The 22,116-nt window shown below is 46.5% G+C and overlaps 1 protein-coding gene across 2 annotated transcripts in view; it reads left to right on the forward strand.

Annotated features, from left to right (window-relative positions):
- Nucleotides 1–184: 184 nt before the first annotated feature.
- Nucleotides 185–22,116, forward strand: part of usp3 (ubiquitin specific peptidase 3) — a 70,230-nt gene continuing 48,298 nt past the window's right edge. For both annotated transcript variants that reach the window (XM_084200500.1, XM_084200501.1), the window contains exons 1-2: nt 185–219; nt 20,132–20,215. In XM_084200500.1, coding sequence (XP_084056626.1) covers nt 191–219; nt 20,132–20,215 — 113 coding nt within the window. In that variant the 5' untranslated portion in view covers nt 185–190. The remainder of the gene's footprint in view (nt 220–20,131; nt 20,216–22,116) is intronic.

Below are 22,116 nucleotides of genomic sequence, written 5' to 3' on the forward strand. Positions count from 1 at the left end.
TGTACCAGCTACAGCTCCTTCTGGTGGACCACCTGGTCTCCATGGACTGTACCAGCTACAGCTCCTTCTGGTGGACCACCTGGTCTCCATGGACTGTACCAGCTACAGCTCCTTCTGGGGAGTGGACCACCTGGTCTCCATGGACTGTACCAGCTACAGCCCCTTCTGGTGAGCGGACCACCTGGTCTCCATGGACTGTACCAGCTACATCTCCTTCTGGTGGACCACCAAGCTAGATAGCGGTGTGTGCTAGACTAGTAGAGGCCGTTGGGCAGTGACTTCACCTGAGAAGAACTGGGAACTGTGGCCTTGGACCTTGTTCTGTTTGTTACATCATAGTGACTCTACTGCATACAGCCAGCCCTGGAACATCTCTATAGTTACAGGTAGGGTGTTGACCTGTCTCTCTCTAGTTACAGGTAGGGTGTTGACCTGTCTCTCTCTAGTTACAGGTAGGGTGTTGACCTGTCTCTCTCTAGTTACAGGTAGGGTGTTGACCTGTCTCTCTCTAGTTACAGGTAGGGTGTTGACCTGTCTCTCTATAGTTACAGGTAGGGTGTTGACCTGTCTCTCTATAGTTACAGGTAGGGTGTTGACCTGTCTCTCTCTAGTTACAGGTAGGGTGTTGACCTGTCTCTCTCTAGTTACAGGTAGGGTGTTGACCTGTCTCTCTATAGTTACAGGTAGGGTGTTGACCTGTCTCTCTATAGTTACAGGTAGGATGTTGACCTGTCTCTCTCTAGTTACAGGTAGGGTGTTGACCTGTCTCTCTCTAGTTACAGGTAGGGTGTTGACCTGTCTCTCTCTAGTTACAGGTAGGGTGTTGACCTGTCTCTCTCTAGTTACAGGTAGGGTGTTGACCTGTCTCTCTCTAGTTACAGGTAGGGTGTTGACCTGTCTCTCTATAGTTACAGGTAGGGTGTTGACCTGTCTCTCTATAGTTACAGGTAGGGTGTTGACCTGTCTCTCTATAGTTACAGGTAGGGTGTTGACCTGTCTCTCTATAGTTACAGGTAGGGTGTTGACCTGTCTCTCTATAGTTACAGGTAGGGTGTTGACCTGTCTCTCTATAGTTACAGGTAGGGTGTTGACCTGTCTCTCTCTAGTTACAGGTAGGGTGTTGACCTGTCTCTCTATAGTTACAGGTAGGGTGTTGACCTGTCTCTCTATAGTTACAGGTAGGGTGTTGACCTGTCTCTCTATAGTTACAGGTAGGGTGTTGACCTGTCTCTCTATAGTTACAGGTAGGGTGTTGACCTGTCTCTCTATAGTTACAGGTAAGGTGTTGACCTGTCTCTCTATAGTTACAGGTAGGGTGTTGACCTGTCTCTCTATAGTTACAGGTAGGGTGTTGACCTGTCTCTCTCTAGTTACAGGTAGGGTGTTGACCTGTCTCTCTCTAGTTACAGGTAGGGTGTTGACCTGTCTCTCTCTAGTTACAGGTAGGGTGTTGACCTGTCTCTCTCCAGTTACAGGTAGGGTGTTGACCTGTCTCTCTCTAGTTACAGGTAGGGTGTTGACCTGTCTTTCTCTAGTTACAGGTAGGGTGTTGACCTGTCTCTCTATAGTTACAGGTAGGGTGTTGACCTGTCTCTCTATAGTTACAGGTAGGGTGTTGACCTGTCTCTCTATAGTTACAGGTAGGGTGTTGACCTGTCTCTCTATAGTTACAGGTAGGGTGTTGACCTGTCTCTCTCTAGTTACAGGTAGGGTGTTGACCTGTCTCTCTCTAGTTACAGGTAGGGTGTTGACCTGTCTCTCTCTAGTTACAGGTAGGGTGTTGACCTGTCTCTCTCTAGTTACAGGTAGGGTGTTGACCTGTCTCTCTCTAGTTACAGGTAGGGTGTTGACCTGTCTCTCTCTAGTTACAGGTAGGGTGTTGACCTGTCTCTCTCTAGTTACAGGTAGGGTGTTGACCTGTCTCTCTCTAGTTACAGGTAGGGTGTTGACCTGTCTCTCTCTAGTTACAGGTAGGGTGTTGACCTGTCTCTCTCTAGTTACAGGTAGGGTGTTGACCTGTCTCTCTCTAGTTACAGGTAGGGTGTTGACCTGTCTCTCTCTAGTTACAGGTAGGGTGTTGACCTGTCTCTCTCTAGTTACAGGTAGGGTGTTGACCTGTCTCTCTCTAGTTACAGGTAGGGTGTTGACCTGTCTCTCTCTAGTTACAGGTAGGGTGTTGACCTGTCTCTCTCTAGTTACAGGTTGGGTGTTGACCTGTCTCTCTCTAGTTACAGGTGGGGTGTTGACCTGTCTCTCTCTAGTTACAGGTGGGGTGTTGACCTGTCTCTCTCTAGTTACAGGTGGGGTGTTGACCTGTCTCTCTCTAGTTACAGGTGGGGTGTTGACCTGTCTCTCTCTAGTTACAGGTAGGGTGTTGACCTGTCTCTCTCTAGTTACAGGTAGGGTGTTGACCTGTCTCTCTCTAGTTACAGGTAGGGTGTTGACCTGTCTCTCTCTAGTTACAGGTAGGGTGTTGACCTGTCTCTCTCTAGTTACAGGTAGGGTGTTGACCTGTCTCTCTCTAGTTACAGGTAGGGTGTTGACCTGTCTCTCTCTAGTTACAGGTAGGGTGTTGACCTGTCTCTCTCTAGTTACAGGTAGGGTGTTGACCTGTCTCTCTCTAGTTACAGGTAGGGTGTTGACCTGTCTCTCTATAGTTACAGGTAGGGTGTTGACCTGTCTCTCTATAGTTACAGGTAGGGTGTTGACCTGTCTCTCTATAGTTACAGGTAGGGTGTTGACCTGTCTCTCTATAGTTACAGGTAGGGTGTTGACCTGTCTCTCTCTAGTTACAGGTAGGGTGTTGACCTGTCTCTCTCTAGTTACAGGTAGGGTGTTGACCTGTCTCTCTATAGTTACAGGTAGGGTGTTGACCTGTCTCTCTCTAGTTACAGGTAGGGTGTTGACCTGTCTCTCTCTAGTTACAGGTAGGGTGTTGACCTGTCTCTCTCTAGTTACAGGTAGGGTGTTGACCTGTCTCTCTATAGTTACAGGTAGGGTGTTGACCTGTCTCTCTATAGTTACAGGTAGGGTGTTGACCTGTCTCTCTATAGTTACAGGTAGGGTGTTGACCTGTCTCTCTATAGTGACAGGTAGGGTGTTGACCTGTCTCTCTAGTGACAGGTAGGGTGTTGACCTGTCTCTCTCTAGTTACAGGTAGGGTGTTGACCTGTCTCTCTCTAGTTACAGGTAGGGTGTTGACCAGTCTCTCTCTAGTTACAGGTAGGGTGTTGACCTGTCTCTCTATAGTTACAGGTAGGGTGTTGACCTGTCTCTCTATAGTTACAGGTAGGGTGTTGACCTGTCTCTCTCTAGTTACAGGTAGGGTGTTGACCTGTCTCTCTCTAGTTACAGGTAGGGTGTTGACCTGTCTCTCTATAGTTACAGGTAGGGTGTTGACCTGTCTCGCTATAGTTACAGGTAGGGTGTTGACCTGTCTCTCTCTAGTTACAGGTAGGGTGTTGACCTGTCTCTCTCTAGTTACAGGTAGGGTGTTGACCTGTCTCTCTCTAGTTACAGGTAGGGTGTTGACCTGTCTCTCTCTAGTTACAGGTAGGGTGTTGACCTGTCTCTCTCTAGTTACAGGTAGGGTGTTGACCTGTCTCTCTCTAGTTACAGGTAGGGTGTTGACCTGTCTCTCTCTAGTTACAGGTAGGGTGTTGACCTGTCTCTCTCTAGTTACAGGTAGGGTGTTGACCTGTCTCTCTCTAGTTACAGGTAGGGTGTTGACCTGTCTCTCTCTAGTTACAGGTAGGGTGTTGACCTGTCTCTCTCTAGTTACAGGTAGGGTGTTGACCTGTCTCTCTCTAGTTACAGGTAGGGTGTTGACCTGTCTCTCTATAGTTACAGGTAGGGTGTTGACCTGTCTCTCTATAGTTACAGGTAGGGTGTTGACCTGTCTCTCTCTAGTTACAGGTAGGGTGTTGACCTGTCTCTCTCTAGTTACAGGTAGGTTGTTGACCTGTCTCTCTCTAGTTACAGGTAGGGTGTTGACCTGTCTCTCTATAGTTACAGGTAGGGTGTTGACCTGTCTCTCTATAGTTACAGGTAGGGTGTTGACCTGTCTCTCTCTAGTTACAGGTAGGGTGTTGACCTGTCTCTCTCTAGTTACAGGTAGGGTGTTGACCTGTCTCTCTCTAGTTACAGGTAGGGTGTTGACCTGTCTCTCTCTAGTTACAGGTAGGGTGTTGACCTGTCTCTCTCTAGTTACAGGTAGGGTGTTGACCTGTCTCTCTCTAGTTACAGGTAGGGTGTTGACCTGTCTCTCTATATTTACAGGTAGGGTGTTGACCTGTCTCTATAGTTACAGGTAGGGTGTTGACCTGTCTCTCTATAGTTACAGGTAGGGTGTTGACCTGTCTCTCTATAGTTACAGGTAGGGTGTTGACCTGTCTCTCTATAGTTACAGGTAGGGTGTTGACTTGTCTCTCTCTAGTTACAGGTAGGGTGTTGACCTGTCTCTCTCTAGTTACAGGTAGGGTGTTGACCTGTCTCTCTCTAGTTACAGGTAGGGTGTTGACCTGTCTCTCTCTAGTTACAGGTAGGGTGTTGACCTGTCTCTCTCTAGTTACAGGTAGGGTGTTGACCTGTCTCTCTCTAGTTACAGGTAGGGTGTTGACCTGTCTCTCTATAGTTACAGGTAGGGTGTTGACCTGTCTCTCTATAGTTACAGGTAGGATGTTGACCTGTCTCTCTATAGTTACAGGTAGGGTGTTGACCTGTCTCTCTCTAGTTACAGGTAGGGTGTTGACCTGTCTCTCTCTAGTTACAGGTAGGGTGTTGACCTGTCTCTCTCTAGTTACAGGTAGGTTGTTGACCTGTCTCTCTCTAGTTACAGGTAGGGTGTTGACCTGTCTCTCTATAGTTACAGGTAGGGTGTTGACCTGTCTCTCTCTAGTTACAGGTAGGGTGTTGACCTGTCTCTCTATAGTTACAGGTAGGGTGTTGACCTGTCTCTCTATAGTGACAGGTAAGGTGTTGACCTGTCTCTCTATAGTTACAGGTAGGGTGTTGACCTGTCTCTCTATAGTTACAGGTAGGGTGTTGACCTGTCTCTCTAGTTACAGGTAGGGTGTTGACCTGTCTCTCTCTAGTTACAGGTAGGGTGTTGACCTGTCTCTCTATAGTTACAGGTAGGGTGTTGACCTGTCTCTCTATAGTTACAGGTAGGGTGTTGACCTGTCTCTCTCTAGTTACAGGTAGGGTGTTGACCTGTCTCTCTCTCTAGTTACAGGTAGGGTGTTGACCTGTCTCTCTATAGTTACAGGTAGGGTGTTGACCTGTCTCTCTATATTTACAGGTAGGGTGTTGACCTGTCTCTCTCTAGTTACAGGTAGGGTGTTGACCTGTCTCTCTCTAGTTACAGGTAGGGTGTTGACCTGTCTCTCTCTCTAGTTACAGGTAGGGTGTTGACCTGTCTCTCTATAGTTACAGGTAGGGTGTTGACCTGTCTCTCTATAGTTACAGGTAGGGTGTTGACCTGTCTCTCTATAGTTACAGGTAGGGTGTTGACCTGTCTCTCTATAGTTACAGGTAGGGTGTTGACCTGTCTCTCTATAGTTACAGGTAGGGTGTTGACCTGTCTCTCTATAGTTACAGGTAGGGTGTTGACCTGTCTCTCTATAGTTACAGGTAGGGTGTTGACCTGTCTCTCTCTAGTTACAGGTAGGGTGTTGACCTGTCTCTCTATAGTTACAGGTAGGGTGTTGACCTGTCTCTCTATAGTTACAGGTAGGGTGTTGACCTGTCTCTCTATAGTTACAGGTAGGGTGTTGACCTGTCTCTCTCTAGTTACAGGTAGGGTGTTGACCTGTCTCTCTCTAGTTACAGGTAGGGTGTTGACCTGTCTCTCTCTAGTTACAGGTAGGGTGTTGACCTGTCTCTCTCTAGTTACAGGTAGGGTGTTGATCTGTCTCTCTCTCTAGTTACAGGTAGGGTGTTGACCTGTCTCTCTATAGTTACAGGTAGGGTTTTGACCTGTCTCTCTATAGTTACAGGTAGGGTGTTGACCTGTCTCTCTATAGTTACAGGTAGGGTGTTGACCTGTCTCTCTATAGTTACAGGTAGGGTGTTGACCTGTCTCTCTATAGTTACAGGTAGGGTGTTGACCTGTCTCTCTATAGTTACAGGTAGGGTGTTGACCTGTCTCTCTATAGTTACAGGTAGGGTGTTGACCTGTCTCTCTATAGTTACAGGTAGGGTGTTGACCTGTCTCTCTATAGTTACAGGTAGGGTGTTGACCTGTCTCTCTATAGTTACAGGTAGGGTGTTGACCTGTCTCTCTATAGTTACAGGTAGGGTGTTGACCTGTCTCTCTATAGTTACAGGTAGGGTGTTGACCTGTCTCTCTATAGTTACAGGTAGGGTGTTGACCTGTCTCTCTCTAGTTACAGGTAGGGTGTTGACCTGTCTCTATAGTTACAGGTAGGGTGTTGACCTGTCTCTCTATAGTTACAGGTAGGGTGTTGACCTGTCTCTCTATAGTTACAGGTAGGGTGTTGACCTGTCTCTCTCTAGTTACAGGTAGGGTGTTGACTGTCTCTCTCTAGTTACAGGTAGGGTGTTGACCTGTCTCTCTCTAGTTACAGGTAGGGTGTTGACCTGTCTCTCTATAGTTACAGGTAGGGTGTTGACCTGTCTCTCTCTAGTTACAGGTAGGGTGTTGACCTGTCTCTCTCTAGTTACAGGTAGGGTGTTGACCTGTCTCTCTCTCTAGTTACAGGTAGGGTGTTGACCTGTCTCTCTCTCTAGTTACAGGTAGGGTGTTGACCTGTCTCTCTATAGTTACAGGTAGGGTGTTGACCTGTCTCTCTATAGTTACAGGTAGGGTGTTGACCTGTCTCTCTATAGTTACAGGTAGGGTGTTGACCTGTCTCTCTATAGTTACAGGTAGGGTGTTGACCTGTCTCTCTATAGTTACAGGTAGGGTGTTGACCTGTCTCTCTATAGTTACAGGTAGGGTGTTGACCTGTCTCTCTATAGTTACAGGTAGGGTGTTGACCTGTCTCTCTCTAGTTACAGGTAGGGTGTTGACCTGTCTCTCTATAGTTACAGGTAGGGTGTTGACCTGTCTCTCTCTATAGTTACAGGTAGGGTGTTGACCTGTCTCTCTCTATAGTTACAGGTAGGGTGTTGACCTGTCTCTCTCTATAGTTACAGGTAGGGTGTTGACCTGTCTCTCTCTAGTTACAGGTAGGGTGTTGACCTGTCTCTCTAGTTACAGGTAGGGTGTTGACCTGTCTCTCTATAGTTACAGTAGGGTGTTGACCTGTCTCTCTCTAGTTACAGGTAGGGTGTTGACCTGTCTCTCTCTAGTTACAGGTAGGGTGTTGACCTGTCTCTCTCTAGTTACAGGTAGGGTGTTGACCTGTCTCTCTCTAGTTACAGGTAGGGTGTTGACCTGTCTCTCTAGTTACAGGTAGGGTGTTGACCTGTCTCTCTATAGTTACAGGTAGGGTGTTGACCTGTCTCTCTATAGTGACAGGTAGGGTGTTGACCTGTCTCTCTCTAGTTACAGGTAGGGTGTTGACCTGTCTCTCTCTAGTTACAGGTAGGGTGTTGACCTGTCTCTCTCTAGTTACAGGTAGGGTGTTGACCTGTCTCTCTATAGTTACAGGTAGGGTGTTGACCTGTCTCTCTCTAGTTACAGGTAGGGTGTTGACCTGTCTCTCTCTATAGTTACAGGTAGGGTGTTGACCTGTCTCTCTCTATAGTTACAGGTAGGGTGTTGACCTGTCTCTCTCTAGTTACAGGTAGGGTGTTGACCTGTCTCTCTAGTTACAGGTAGGGTGTTGACCTGTCTCTCTATAGTTACAGGTAGGGTGTTGACCTGTCTCTCTATAGTTACAGGTAGGGTGTTGACCTGTCTCTCTATAGTTACAGGTAGGGTGTTGACCTGTCTCTCTCTATTTACAGGTAGGGTGTTGACCTGTCTCTCTCTAGTTACAGGTAGGGTGTTGACCTGTCTCTCTCTAGTTACAGGTAGGGTGTTGACCTGTCTCTCTCTAGTTACAGGTAGGGTGTTGACCTGTCTCTCTCTAGTTACAGGTAGGGTGTTGACCTGTCTCTCTCTAGTTACAGGTAGGGTGTTGACCTGTCTCTCTAGTTACAGGTAGGGTGTTGACCTGTCTCTCTATAGTTACAGGTAGGGTGTTGACCTGTCTCTCTATAGTGACAGGTAAGGTGTTGACCTGTCTCTCTATAGTTACAGGTAGGGTGTTGACCTGTCTCTCTATAGTTACAGGTAGGGGTGTTGACCTGTCTCTCTAGTTACAGGTAGGGTGTTGACCTGTCTCTCTCTAGTTACAGGTAGGGTGTTGACCTGTCTCTCTATAGTTACAGGTAGGGTGTTGACCTGTCTCTCTATAGTTACAGGTAGGGTGTTGACCTGTCTCTCTCTAGTTACAGGTAGGGTGTTGACCTGTCTCTCTCTAGTTACAGGTAGGGTGTTGACCTGTCTCTCTATAGTTACAGGTAGGGTGTTGACCTGTCTCTCTATATTTACAGGTAGGGTGTTGACCTGTCTCTCTCTAGTTACAGGTAGGGTGTTGACCTGTCTCTCTCTAGTTACAGGTAGGGTGTTGACCTGTCTCTCTCTCTAGTTTACAGGTAGGGTGTTGACCTGTCTCTCTATAGTTACAGGTAGGGTGTTGACCTGTCTCTCTATAGTTACAGGTAGGGTGTTGACCTGTCTCTCTATAGTTACAGGTAGGGTGTTGACCTGTCTCTCTATAGTTACAGGTAGGGTGTTGACCTGTCTCTCTATAGTTACAGGTAGGGTGTTGACCTGTCTCTCTCTAGTTACAGGTAGGGTGTTGACCTGTCTCTCTATAGTTACAGGTAGGGTGTTGACCTGTCTCTCTCTAGTTACAGGTAGGGTGTTGACCTGTCTCTCTATAGTTACAGGTAGGGTGTTGACCTGTCTCTCTATAGTTACAGGTAGGGTGTTGACCTGTCTCTCTATAGTTACAGGTAGGGTGTTGACCTGTCTCTCTCTAGTTACAGGTAGGGTGTTGACCTGTCTCTCTCTAGTTACAGGTAGGGTGTTGACCTGTCTCTCTCTAGTTACAGGTAGGGTGTTGACCTGTCTCTCTCTAGTTACAGGTAGGGTGTTGATCTGTCTCTCTCTCTAGTTACAGGTAGGGTGTTGACCTGTCTCTCTATAGTTACAGGTAGGGTTTTGACCTGTCTCTCTATAGTTACAGGTAGGGTGTTGACCTGTCTCTCTATAGTTACAGGTAGGGTGTTGACCTGTCTCTCTATAGTTACAGGTAGGGTGTTGACCTGTCTCTCTATAGTTACAGGTAGGGTGTTGACCTGTCTCTCTATAGTTACAGGTAGGGTGTTGACCTGTCTCTCTATAGTTACAGGTAGGGTGTTGACCTGTCTCTCTATAGTTACAGGTAGGGTGTTGACCTGTCTCTCTATAGTTACAGGTAGGGTGTTGACCTGTCTCTCTATAGTTACAGGTAGGGTGTTGACCTGTCTCTCTATAGTTACAGGTAGGGTGTTGACCTGTCTCTCTATAGTTACAGGTAGGGTGTTGACCTGTCTCTCTCTAGTTACAGGTAGGGTGTTGACCTGTCTCTATAGTTACAGGTAGGGTGTTGACCTGTCTCTCTATAGTTACAGGTAGGGTGTTGACCTGTCTCTCTATAGTTACAGGTAGGGTGTTGACCTGTCTCTCTCTAGTTACAGGTAGGGTGTTGACCTGTCTCTCTCTAGTTACAGGTAGGGTGTTGACCTGTCTCTCTCTAGTTACAGGTAGGGTGTTGACCTGTCTCTCTATAGTTACAGGTAGGGTGTTGACCTGTCTCTCTATAGTTACAGGTAGGGTGTTGACCTGTCTCTCTCTAGTTACAGGTAGGGTGTTGACCTGTCTCTCTCTAGTTACAGGTAGGGTGTTGACCTGTCTCTCTCTCTAGTTACAGGTAGGGTGTTGACCTGTCTCTCTCTCTAGTTACAGGTAGGGTGTTGACCTGTCTCTCTATAGTTACAGGTAGGGTGTTGACCTGTCTCTCTATAGTTACAGGTAGGGTGTTGACCTGTCTCTCTATAGTTACAGGTAGGGTGTTGACCTGTCTCTCTATAGTTACAGGTAGGGTGTTGACCTGTCTCTCTATAGTTACAGGTAGGGTGTTGACCTGTCTCTCTATAGTTACAGGTAGGGTGTTGACCTGTCTCTCTATAGTTACAGGTAGGGTGTTGACCTGTCTCTCTCTAGTTACAGGTAGGGTGTTGACCTGTCTCTCTCTAGTTACAGGTAGGGTGTTGACCTGTCTCTCTATAGTTACAGGTAGGGTGTTGACCTGTCTCTCTCTATAGTTACAGGTAGGGTGTTGACCTGTCTCTCTCTATAGTTACAGGTAGGGTGTTGACCTGTCTCTCTCTATAGTTACAGGTAGGGTGTTGACCTGTCTCTCTCTAGTTACAGGTAGGGTGTTGACCTGTCTCTCTAGTTACAGGTAGGGTGTTGACCTGTCTCTCTATAGTTACAGGTAGGGTGTTGACCTGTCTCTCTCTAGTTACAGGTAGGGTGTTGACCTGTCTCTCTCTAGTTACAGGTAGGGTGTTGACCTGTCTCTCTCTAGTTACAGGTAGGGTGTTGACCTGTCTCTCTCTAGTTACAGGTAGGGTGTTGACCTGTCTCTCTAGTTACAGGTAGGGTGTTGACCTGTCTCTCTATAGTTACAGGTAGGGTGTTGACCTGTCTCTCTATAGTGACAGGTAGGGTGTTGACCTGTCTCTCTATAGTTACAGGTAGGGTGTTGACCTGTCTCTCTATAGTTACAGGTAGGGTGTTGACCTGTCTCTCTAGTTACAGGTAGGGTGTTGACCTGTCTCTCTCTAGTTACAGGTAGGGTGTTGACCTGTCTCTCTATAGTTACAGGTAGGGTGTTGACCTGTCTCTCTATAGTTACAGGTAGGGTGTTGACCTGTCTCTCTCTAGTTACAGGTAGGGTGTTGACCTGTCTCTCTCTCTAGTTACAGGTAGGGTGTTGACCTGTCTCTCTATAGTTACAGGTAGGGTGTTGACCTGTCTCTCTATATTTACAGGTAGGGTGTTGACCTGTCTCTCTCTAGTTACAGGTAGGGTGTTGACCTGTCTCTCTCTAGTTACAGGTAGGGTGTTGACCTGTCTCTCTCTCTAGTTACAGGTAGGGTGTTGACCTGTCTCTCTATAGTTACAGGTAGGGTGTTGACCTGTCTCTCTATAGTTACAGGTAGGGTGTTGACCTGTCTCTCTATAGTTACAGGTAGGGTGTTGACCTGTCTCTCTATAGTTACAGGTAGGGTGTTGACCTGTCTCTCTATAGTTACAGGTAGGGTGTTGACCTGTCTCTCTATAGTTACAGGTAGGGTGTTGACCTGTCTCTCTATAGTTACAGGTAGGGTGTTGACCTGTCTCTCTATAGTTACAGGTAGGGTGTTGACCTGTCTCTCTCTAGTTACAGGTAGGGTGTTGACCTGTCTCTCTATAGTTACAGGTAGGGTGTTGACCTGTCTCTCTCTAGTTACAGGTAGGGTGTTGACCTGTCTCTCTATAGTTACAGGTAGGGTGTTGACCTGTCTCTCTATAGTTACAGGTAGGGTGTTGACCTGTCTCTCTATAGTTACAGGTAGGGTGTTGACCTGTCTCTCTCTAGTTACAGGTAGGGTGTTGACCTGTCTCTCTCTCTAGTTACAGGTAGGGTGTTGACCTGTCTCTCTCTAGTTACAGGTAGGGTGTTGACCTGTCTCTCTCTAGTTACAGGTAGGGTGTTGACCTGTCTCTCTCTAGTTACAGGTAGGGTGTTGACCTGTCTCTCTATAGTTACAGGTAGGGTGTTGACCTGTCTCTCTCTAGTTACAGGTAGGGTGTTGACCTGTCTCTCTCTAGTTACAGGTAGGGTGTTGACCTGTCTCTCTCTAGTTACAGGTAGGGTGTTGACCTGTCTCTCTATAGTTACAGGTAGGGTGTTGACCTGTCTCTCTATAGTTACAGGTAGGGTGTTGACCTGTCTCTCTCTAGTTACAGGTAGGGTGTTGACCTGTCTCTCTCTAGTTACAGGTAGGGTGTTGACCTGTCTCTCTATAGTTACAGGTAGGGTGTTGACCTGTCTCTCTATAGTTACAGGTAGGGTGTTGACCTGTCTCTCTATAGTTACAGGTAGGGTGTTGACCTGTCTCTCTATAGTTACAGGTAGGGTGTTGACCTGTCTCTCTATAGTTACAGGTAGGGTGTTGACCTGTCTCTCTATAGTTACAGGTAGGGTGTTGACCTGTCTCTCTATAGTTACAGGTAGGGTGTTGACCTGTCTCTCTATAGTTACAGGTAGGGTGTTGACCTGTCTCTCTATAGTTACAGGTAGGGTGTTGACCTGTCTCTCTCTATAGTTACAGGTAGGGTGTTGACCTGTCTCTCTCTATAGTTACAGGTAGGGTGTTGACCTGTCTCTCTATAGTTACAGGTAGGGTGTTGACCTGTCTCTCTCTAGTTACAGGTAGGGTGTTGACCTGTCTCTCTCTAGTTACAGGTAGGGTGTTGACCTGTCTCTCTCTATAGTTACAGGTAGGGTGTTGACCTGTCTCTCTCTATAGTTACAGGTAGGGTGTTGACCTGTCTCTCTCTAGTTACAGGTAGGGTGTTGACCTGTCTCTCTCTATAGTTACAGGTAGGGTGTTGACCTGTCTCTCTCTAGTTACAGGTAGGGTGTTGACCTTTCTCTCTCTAGTTACAGGTAGGGTGTTGACCTGTCTCTCTCTAGTTACAGGTAGGGTGTTGACCTGTCTCTCTCTAGTTACAGGTAGGGTGTTGACCTGTCTCTCTCTATAGTTACAGGTAGGGTGTTGACCTGTCTCTCTCTAGTTACAGGTAGGGTGTTGACCTGTCTCTCTAGTTACAGGTAGGGTGTTGACCTGTCTCTCTCTAGTTACAGGTAGGGTGTTGACCTGTCTCTCTATAGTTACAGGTAGGGTGTTGACCTGTCTCTCTATAGTTACAGGTAGGGTGTTGACCTGTCTCTCTATAGTTACAGGTAGGGTGTTGACCTGTCTCTCTATAGTTACAGGTAGGGTGTTGACCTGTCTCTCTCTATAGTTACAGGTAGGGTGTTGACCTGTCTCTCTATAGTTACAGGTAGGGTGTTGACCTGTCTCTCTCTAGTTACAGGTAGGGTGTTGACCTGTCTCTCTCTAGTTACAGGTAGGGTGTTGACCTGTCTCTCTCTAGTTACAGGTAGGGTGTTGACCTGTCTCTCTCTATAGTTACAGTTAGGGTGTTGACCTGTCTCTCTATAGTTACAGGTAGGGTGTTGACCTGTCTCTCTCTAGTTACAGGTAGGGTGTTGACCTGTCTCTCTCTAGTTACAGGTAGGGTGTTGACCTGTCTCTCTCTAGTTACAGGTAGGGTGTTGACCTATCTCTCTCTATAGTTACAGGTAGGGTGTTGACCTGTCTCTCTCTAGTTACAGGTAGGGTGTTGACCTGTCTCTCTAGTTACAGGTAGGGTGTTGACCTGTCTCTCTCTAGTTACAGGTAGGGTGTTGACCTGTCTCTCTATAGTTACAGGTAGGGTGTTGACCTGTCTCTCTATAGTTACAGGTAGGGTGTTGACCTGTCTCTCTCTAGTTACAGGTAGGGTGTTGACCTGTCTCTCTATAGTTACAGGTAGGGTGTTGACCTGTCTCTCTCTAGTTACAGGTAGGGTGTTGACCTGTCTCTCTCTAGTTACAGGTAGGGTGTTGACCTGTCTCTCTCTAGTTACAGGTAGGGTGTTGACCTGTCTCTCTAGTTACAGGTAGGGTGTTGACCTGTCTCTCTATAGTTACAGGTAGGGTGTTGACCTGTCTCTCTATAGTTACAGGTAGGGTGTTGACCTGTCTCTCTATAGTGACAGGTAGGGTGTTGACCTGTCTCTCTATAGTTACAGGTAGGGTGTTGACCTGTCTCTCTATAGTTACAGGTAGGGTGTTGACCTGTCTCTCTAGTTACAGGTAGGGTGTTGACCTGTCTCTCTCTAGGTACAGGTAGGGTGTTGACCTGTCTCTCTATAGTTACAGGTAGGGTGTTGACCTGTCTCTCTCTAGTTACAGGTAGGGTGTTGACCTGTCTCTCTCTAGTTACAGGTAGGGTGTTGACCTGTCTCTCTCTAGTTACAGGTAGGGTGTTGACCTGTCTCTCTATAGTTACAGGTAGGGTGTACACCTGTCTCTCTATAGTTACAGGTAGGGTGTTGACCTGTCTCTCTATAGTTACAGGTAGGGTGTTGACCTGTCTCTCTCTAGTTACAGGTAGGGTGTTGACCTGTCTCTCTATAGTTACAGGTAGGGTGTTGACCTGTCTCTCTATAGTTACAGGTAGGGTGTTGACCTGTCTCTCTCTAGTTACAGGTAGGGTGTTGACCTGTCTCTCTCTCTAGTTACAGGTAGGGTGTTGACCTGTCTCTCTATAGTTACAGGTAGGGTGTTGACCTGTCTCTCTATAGTTACAGGCAGGGTGTTGACCTGTCTCTCTATAGTTACAGGTAGGGTGTTGACCTGTCTCTCTATAGTTACAGGTAGGGTGTTGACCTGTCTCTCTATAGTTACAGGTAGGGTGTTGACCTGTCTCTCTCTAGTTACAGGTAGGGTGTTGACCTGTCTCTCTATAGTTACAGGTAGGGTGTTGACCTGTCTCTCTATAGTTACAGGTAGGGTGTTGACCTGTCTCTCTATAGTTACAGGTAGGGTGTTGACCTGTCTCTCTCTCTAGTTACAGGTAGGGTGTTGACCTGTCTCTCTCTAGTTACAGGTAGGGTGTTGACCTGTCTCTCTCTAGTTACAGGTAGGGTGTTGACCTGTCTCTCTCTAGTTACAGGTAGGGTGTTGACCTGTCTCTCTATAGTTACAGGTAGGGTGTTGACCTGTCTCTCTATAGTTACAGGTAGGGTGTTGACCTGTCTCTCTCTAGTTACAGGTAGGGTGTTGACCTGTCTCTCTAGTTACAGGTAGGGTGTTGACCTGTCTCTCTATAGTTACAGGTAGGGTGTTGACCTGTCTCTCTATAGTTACAGGTAGGGTGTTGACCTGTCTCTCTATAGTTACAGGTAGGGTGTTGACCTGTCTCTCTATAGTTACAGGTAGGGTGTTGACCTGTCTCTCTATAGTTACAGGTAGGGTGTTGACCTGTCTCTCTCTAGTTACAGGTAGGGTGTTGACCTGTCTCTCTATAGTTACAGGTAGGGTGTTGACCTGTCTCTCTATAGTTACAGGTAGGGTGTTGACCTGTCTCTCTCTAGTTACAGGTAGGGTGTTGACCTGTCTCTCTCTAGTTACAGGTAGGGTGTTGACCTGTCTCTCTCTCTAGTTACAGGTAGGGTGTTGACCTGTCTCTCTATAGTTACAGGTAGGGTGTTGACCTGTCTCTCTATAGTTACAGGTAGGGTGTTGACCTGTCTCTCTCTAGTTACAGGTAGGGTGTTGACCTGTCTCTCTATAGTTACAGGTAGGGTGTTGACCTGTCTCTCTATAGTTACAGGTAGGGTGTTGACCTGTCTCTCTATAGTTACAGGTAGGGTGTTGACCTGTCTCTCTATAGTTACAGGTAGGGTGTTGACCTGTCTCTCTATAGTTACAGGTAGGGTGTTGACCTGTCTCTCTATAGTTACAGGTAGGGTGTTGACCTGTCTCTCTATAGTTACAGGTAGGGTGTTGACCTGTCTCTCTATAGTTACAGGTAGGGTGTTGACCTGTCTCTCTATAGTTACAGGTAGGGTGTTGACCTGTCTCTCTATAGTTACAGGTAGGGTGTTGACCTGTCTCTCTCTATAGTTACAGGTAGGGTGTTGACCTGTCTCTCTATAGTTACAGGTAGGGTGTTGACCTGTCTCTCTCTAGTTACAGGTAGGGTGTTGACCTGTCTCTCTCTAGTTACAGGTAGGGTGTTGACCTGTCTCTCTCTAGTTACAGGTAGGGTGTTGACCTGTCTCTCTCTATAGTTACAGGTAGGGTGTTGACCTGTCTCTCTATAGTTACAGGTAGGGTGTTGACCTGTCTCTCTCTAGTTACAGGTAGGGTGTTGACCTTTCTCTCTCTAGTTACAGGTAGGGTGTTGACCTGTCTCTCTCTAGTTACAGGTAGGGTGTTGACCTGTCTCTCTCTAGTTACAGGTAGGGTGTTGACCTGTCTCTCTCTATAGTTACAGGTAGGGTGTTGACCTGTCTCTCTCTAGTTACAGGTAGGGTGTTGACCTGTCTCTCTAGTTACAGGTAGGGTGTTGACCTGTCTCTCTCTAGTTACAGGTAGGGTGTTGACCTGTCTCTCTATAGTTACAGGTAGGGTGTTGACCTGTCTCTCTATAGTTACAGGTAGGGTGTTGACCTGTCTCTCTATAGTTACAGGTAGGGTGTTGACCTGTCTCTCTATAGTTACAGGTAGGGTGTTGACCTGTCTCTCTCTATAGTTACAGGTAGGGTGTTGACCTGTCTCTCTATAGTTACAGGTAGGGTGTTGACCTGTCTCTCTCTAGTTACAGGTAGGGTGTTGACCTGTCTCTCTCTAGTTACAGGTAGGGTGTTGACCTGTCTCTCTCTAGTTACAGGTAGGGTGTTGACCTGTCTCTCTCTATAGTTACAGTTAGGGTGTTGACCTGTCTCTCTATAGTTACAGGTAGGGTGTTGACCTGTCTCTCTCTAGTTACAGGTAGGGTGTTGACCTGTCTCTCTCTAGTTACAGGTAGGGTGTTGACCTGTCTCTCTCTAGTTACAGGTAGGGTGTTGACCTATCTCTCTCTATAGTTACAGGTAGGGTGTTGACCTGTCTCTCTCTAGTTACAGGTAGGGTGTTGACCTGTCTCTCTAGTTACAGGTAGGGTGTTGACCTGTCTCTCTCTAGTTACAGGTAGGGTGTTGACCTGTCTCTCTATAGTTACAGGTAGGGTGTTGACCTGTCTCTCTATAGTTACAGGTAGGGTGTTGACCTGTCTCTCTCTAGTTACAGGTAGGGTGTTGACCTGTCTCTCTATAGTTACAGGTAGGGTGTTGATCTGTCTCTCTCTAGTTACAGGTAGGGTGTTGACCTGTCTCTCTCTAGTTACAGGTAGGGTGTTGACCTGTCTCTCTCTAGTTACAGGTAGGGTGTTGACCTGTCTCTCTAGTTACAGGTAGGGTGTTGACCTGTCTCTCTATAGTTACAGGTAGGGTGTTGACCTGTCTCTCTATAGTTACAGGTAGGGTGTTGACCTGTCTCTCTATAGTGACAGGTAGGGTGTTGACCTGTCTCTCTATAGTTACAGGTAGGGTGTTGACCTGTCTCTCTATAGTTACAGGTAGGGTGTTGACCTGTCTCTCTAGTTACAGGTAGGGTGTTGACCTGTCTCTCTCTAGGTACAGGTAGGGTGTTGACCTGTCTCTCTATAGTTACAGGTAGGGTGTTGACCTGTCTCTCTCTAGTTACAGGTAGGGTGTTGACCTGTCTCTCTCTAGTTACAGGTAGGGTGTTGACCTGTCTCTCTCTAGTTACAGGTAGGGTGTTGACCTGTCTCTCTCTAGGTACAGGTAGGGTGTTGACCTGTCTCTCTATAGTTACAGGTAGGGTGTTGACCTGTCTCTCTCTAGTTACAGGTAGGGTGTTGACCTGTCTCTCTCTAGTTACAGGTAGGGTGTTGACCTGTCTCTCTCTAGTTACAGGTAGGGTGTTGACCTGTCTCTCTATAGTTACAGGTAGGGTGTACACCTGTCTCTCTATAGTTACAGGTAGGGTGTTGACCTGTCTCTCTATAGTTACAGGTAGGGTGTTGACCTGTCTCTCTCTAGTTACAGGTAGGGTGTTGACCTGTCTCTCTATAGTTACAGGTAGGGTGTTGACCTGTCTCTCTATAGTTACAGGTAGGGTGTTGACCTGTCTCTCTCTAGTTACAGGTAGGGTGTTGACCTGTCTCTCTCTCTAGTTACAGGTAGGGTGTTGACCTGTCTCTCTATAGTTACAGGTAGGGTGTTGACCTGTCTCTCTATAGTTACAGGCAGGGTGTTGACCTGTCTCTCTATAGTTACAGGTAGGGTGTTGACCTGTCTCTCTCTAGTTACAGGTAGGGTGTTGACCTGTCTCTCTATAGTTACAGGTAGGGTGTTGACCTGTCTCTCTATAGTTACAGGTAGGGTGTTGACCTGTCTCTCTATAGTTACAGGTAGGGTGTTGACCTGTCTCTCTCTCTAGTTACAGGTAGGGTGTTGACCTGTCTCTCTCTAGTTACAGGTAGGGTGTTGACCTGTCTCTCTCTAGTTACAGGTAGGGTGTTGACCTGTCTCTCTCTAGTTACAGGTAGGGTGTTGACCTGTCTCTCTATAGTTACAGGTAGGGTGTTGACCTGTCTCTCTATAGTTACAGGTAGGGTGTTGACCTGTCTCTCTCTAGTTACAGGTAGGGTGTTGACCTGTCTCTCTAGTTACAGGTAGGGTGTTGACCTGTCTCTCTATAGTTACAGGTAGGGTGTTGACCTGTCTCTCTATAGTTACAGGTAGGGTGTTGACCTGTCTCTCTATAGTTACAGGTAGGGTGTTGACCTGTCTCTCTATAGTTACAGGTAGGGTGTTGACCTGTCTCTCTATAGTTACAGGTAGGGTGTTGACCTGTCTCTCTAGTTACAGGTAGGGTGTTGACCTGTCTCTCTCTAGGTACAGGTAGGGTGTTGACCTGTCTCTCTATAGTTACAGGTAGGGTGTTGACCTGTCTCTCTCTAGTTACAGGTAGGGTGTTGACCTGTCTCTCTCTAGTTACAGGTAGGGTGTTGACCTGTCTCTCTCTAGTTACAGGTAGGGTGTTGACCTGTCTCTCTATAGTTACAGGTAGGGTGTTGACCTGTCTCTCTATAGTTACAGGTAGGGTGTTGACCTGTCTCTCTCTAGTTACAGGTAGGGTGTTGACCTGTCTCTCTATAGTTACAGGTAGGGTGTTGACCTGTCTCTCTATAGTTACAGGTAGGGTGTTGACCTGTCTCTCTCTAGTTACAGGTAGGGTGTTGACCTGTCTCTCTCTCTAGTTACAGGTAGGGTGTTGACCTGTCTCTCTATAGTTACAGGTAGGGTGTTGACCTGTCTCTCTATAGTTACAGGCAGGGTGTTGACCTGTCTCTCTATAGTTACAGGTAGGGTGTTGACCTGTCTCTCTATAGTTACAGGTAGGGTGTTGACCTGTCTCTCTCTAGTTACAGGTAGGGTGTTGACCTGTCTCTCTATAGTTACAGGTAGGGTGTTGACCTGTCTCTCTATAGTTACAGGTAGGGTGTTGACCTGTCTCTCTCTAGTTACAGGTAGGGTGTTGACCTGTCTCTCTCTCTAGTTACAGGTAGGGTGTTGACCTGTCTCTCTATAGTTACAGGTAGGGTGTTGACCTGTCTCTCTATAGTTACAGGCAGGGTGTTGACCTGTCTCTCTATAGTTACAGGTAGGGTGTTGACCTGTCTCTCTATAGTTACAGGTAGGGTGTTGACCTGTCTCTCTATAGTTACAGGTAGGGTGTTGACCTGTCTCTCTCTAGTTACAGGTAGGGTGTTGACCTGTCTCTCTATAGTTACAGGTAGGGTGTTGACCTGTCTCTCTATAGTTACAGGTAGGGTGTTGACCTGTCTCTCTATAGTTACAGGTAGGGTGTTGACCTGTCTCTCTCTCTAGTTACAGGTAGGGTGTTGACCTGTCTCTCTCTAGTTACAGGTAGGGTGTTGACCTGTCTCTCTCTAGTTACAGGTAGGGTGTTGACCTGTCTCTCTCTAGTTACAGGTAGGGTGTTGACCTGTCTCTCTATAGTTACAGGTAGGGTGTTGACCTGTCTCTCTATAGTTACAGGTAGGGTGTTGACCTGTCTCTCTCTAGTTACAGGTAGGGTGTTGACCTGTCTCTCTAGTTACAGGTAGGGTGTTGACCTGTCTCTCTATAGTTACAGGTAGGGTGTTGACCTGTCTCTCTCTAGTTACAGGTAGGGTGTTGACCTGTCTCTCTCTCTATAGTTACAGGTAGGGTGTTGACCTCTCTCTCTCTATAGTTACAGGTAGGGTGTTGACCTGTCTCTCTATAGTTACAGGTAGGGTGTTGACCTGTCTCTCTATAGTTACAGGTAGGGTGTTGACTTGTCTCTCTATAGTTACAGGTAGGGTGTTGACCTTTCTCTTTCTCTCTCTCTAGTTACAGGTGTGATGACTTTGTAGTGAACGACACCAAGCTAGGACAGGTGCAGAAGGTGAGAGAGCATCTACGGAGTCTGGAGAAGTGAGTATTCATTAGCATGGTGACCCTACAATGTTTGCCAACTGAGGTGTTTTCACAGGAACCAAATGGAAGCGAAAGAAACGCGATGGGACCTACCTGAATTTGTCCAAGTGAAACCCTCATTTTTATTGCAAAACGTTTTCTGTTACGAACATTTTGCTACAGCGCAAAACGTTTTGCAACAGTGTGCGACTAAAGGGCTAGCTAGGGTTGACCCCATTTAGTCGACTGGTCGATTGTTTGGTCGATAGGCTGTTGGTCGATTTTCTTTTAGTCGAGCAGTAGCCCCAAAATAAAATAGAAGAAAAAATATAATGGTGTTCACCTGTCTGATTGGCTCCTGTCTGATTGGCTCCTGTCTGATTGGCTCCTGTCTGATTGGCACCTGTCTGATTGGCACCTGTCTGATTGGCTCCTGTCTGATTGGCTCCTGTCTGATTGGCTCCTGTCTGATTGGCTCCTGTCTGATTGGACTGATCCATTTTTTAAATTAAATTTTTATTTAACCTTTATTTAACTAGGCAAGTCAGTTAAGAACAAATTCTTATTTGCAATGACGGCCCACGCCGGCCAAACCCGGACGACGCTGGGCCAATTGTGCGCCACCCTATGGAGGCCACGGGGATGGCGCAGTCCATCACTCCAAGACATGTGCTACTGAAATTGTATATGGTTATATTATATAAGAACAATGGTGCAACACTAATAACAATGATATTATTCTATAACAAATGCTCTTTCTCCCGCGTTGGATAGCGGTTGCTGTCCGCGGTTCTGAAACACATCAGTGCCCACTTTGTCAAAGGCAGGGGAGCAAAATATATTTAGCTTGTACCTTCCCATTGCGCCTCTGTTGGCAACATATCCTCCTGTCCAGGAGTTTCACCCAATTTGTCAAGATTAGTGGTTTCAAGTTTGTATCTGTAAGTTTTGACAGTCCGATCATAGCGGAAAACAAAATACTTATGCATTTCCCGCTGTATCGAATACACTTTTCAGACATAATGGAACGTGGCCCCTTGAAATTGCCTTTGTCTGTTAGGGTAGGCGACGCTACGGCTTTCTAAATGCCGACCCAAAACCTGCTCTTCTATGAACAGACATTTGACTTGTCTGTAAAGGGGACTAGAGTCCACCACTAGGCAACCAGAACGTCAATCAAATAATATTGAGCTGCTGCGTGCAGCTTTCTTGCCTGCACACAGACCACTCTCTCCTAAAAAAAAAGTACTTTAAAGTTAGTTAAATACTGTAAATTACCAAGACATTTAGTAGAAATAAAACACATCTAGCTACAATACCATAAAACACCAACACATCAATCAGCCCCGTTTATAGTTGTCAGGGAAACAATACAGAACGTTTTACGTCAGAGCAGAATTCTACTGTCTGAAAAGGTAGACCTGATGCAGCCATAACAAAAAAAAGAGATGTATTGTCTGAAAAGTTATCATCGCTATGGACATGTTACTGTAGCTGCGTACTATGTCTGTAAATGGTTGAGGTAGATAACTTCATTGCCCTAGCAGTCATACATACCAAATAGGGCAATTGTTCTGCATTGTAAATTGACATAGAATTTAATTGTTTCTTATCGTTTTAAAGGAAAACCTATTTGTCATTTTGTTGTGTTACAGCCTTATTCTAAATCGGATTATATACAAAAAAATCCTCATCAATCTACACACAATACCACATAATGACAAAGCGAAAACATGTTTTTAGAAATTGTTGCACATTTATTACATATAAAAAATCAGATACCTTATCTACGTAAGTATTCAGACCCTTTGCTATGAGACTAGAAATTGAGCTCAGGTGCACATGATTTGGAAAGGCACACACCTGTCTATATAAGGTCCCACAGTTGTCAGAGCAAAAACCAAGCCATGAGGTCGAAG

This window comes from Coregonus lavaretus (genome assembly GCF_964263955.1).
Source record: "Coregonus lavaretus genome assembly, contig: HAP1_SCAFFOLD_515, whole genome shotgun sequence".
Taxonomy (NCBI): domain Eukaryota; kingdom Metazoa; phylum Chordata; class Actinopteri; order Salmoniformes; family Salmonidae; genus Coregonus; species Coregonus lavaretus.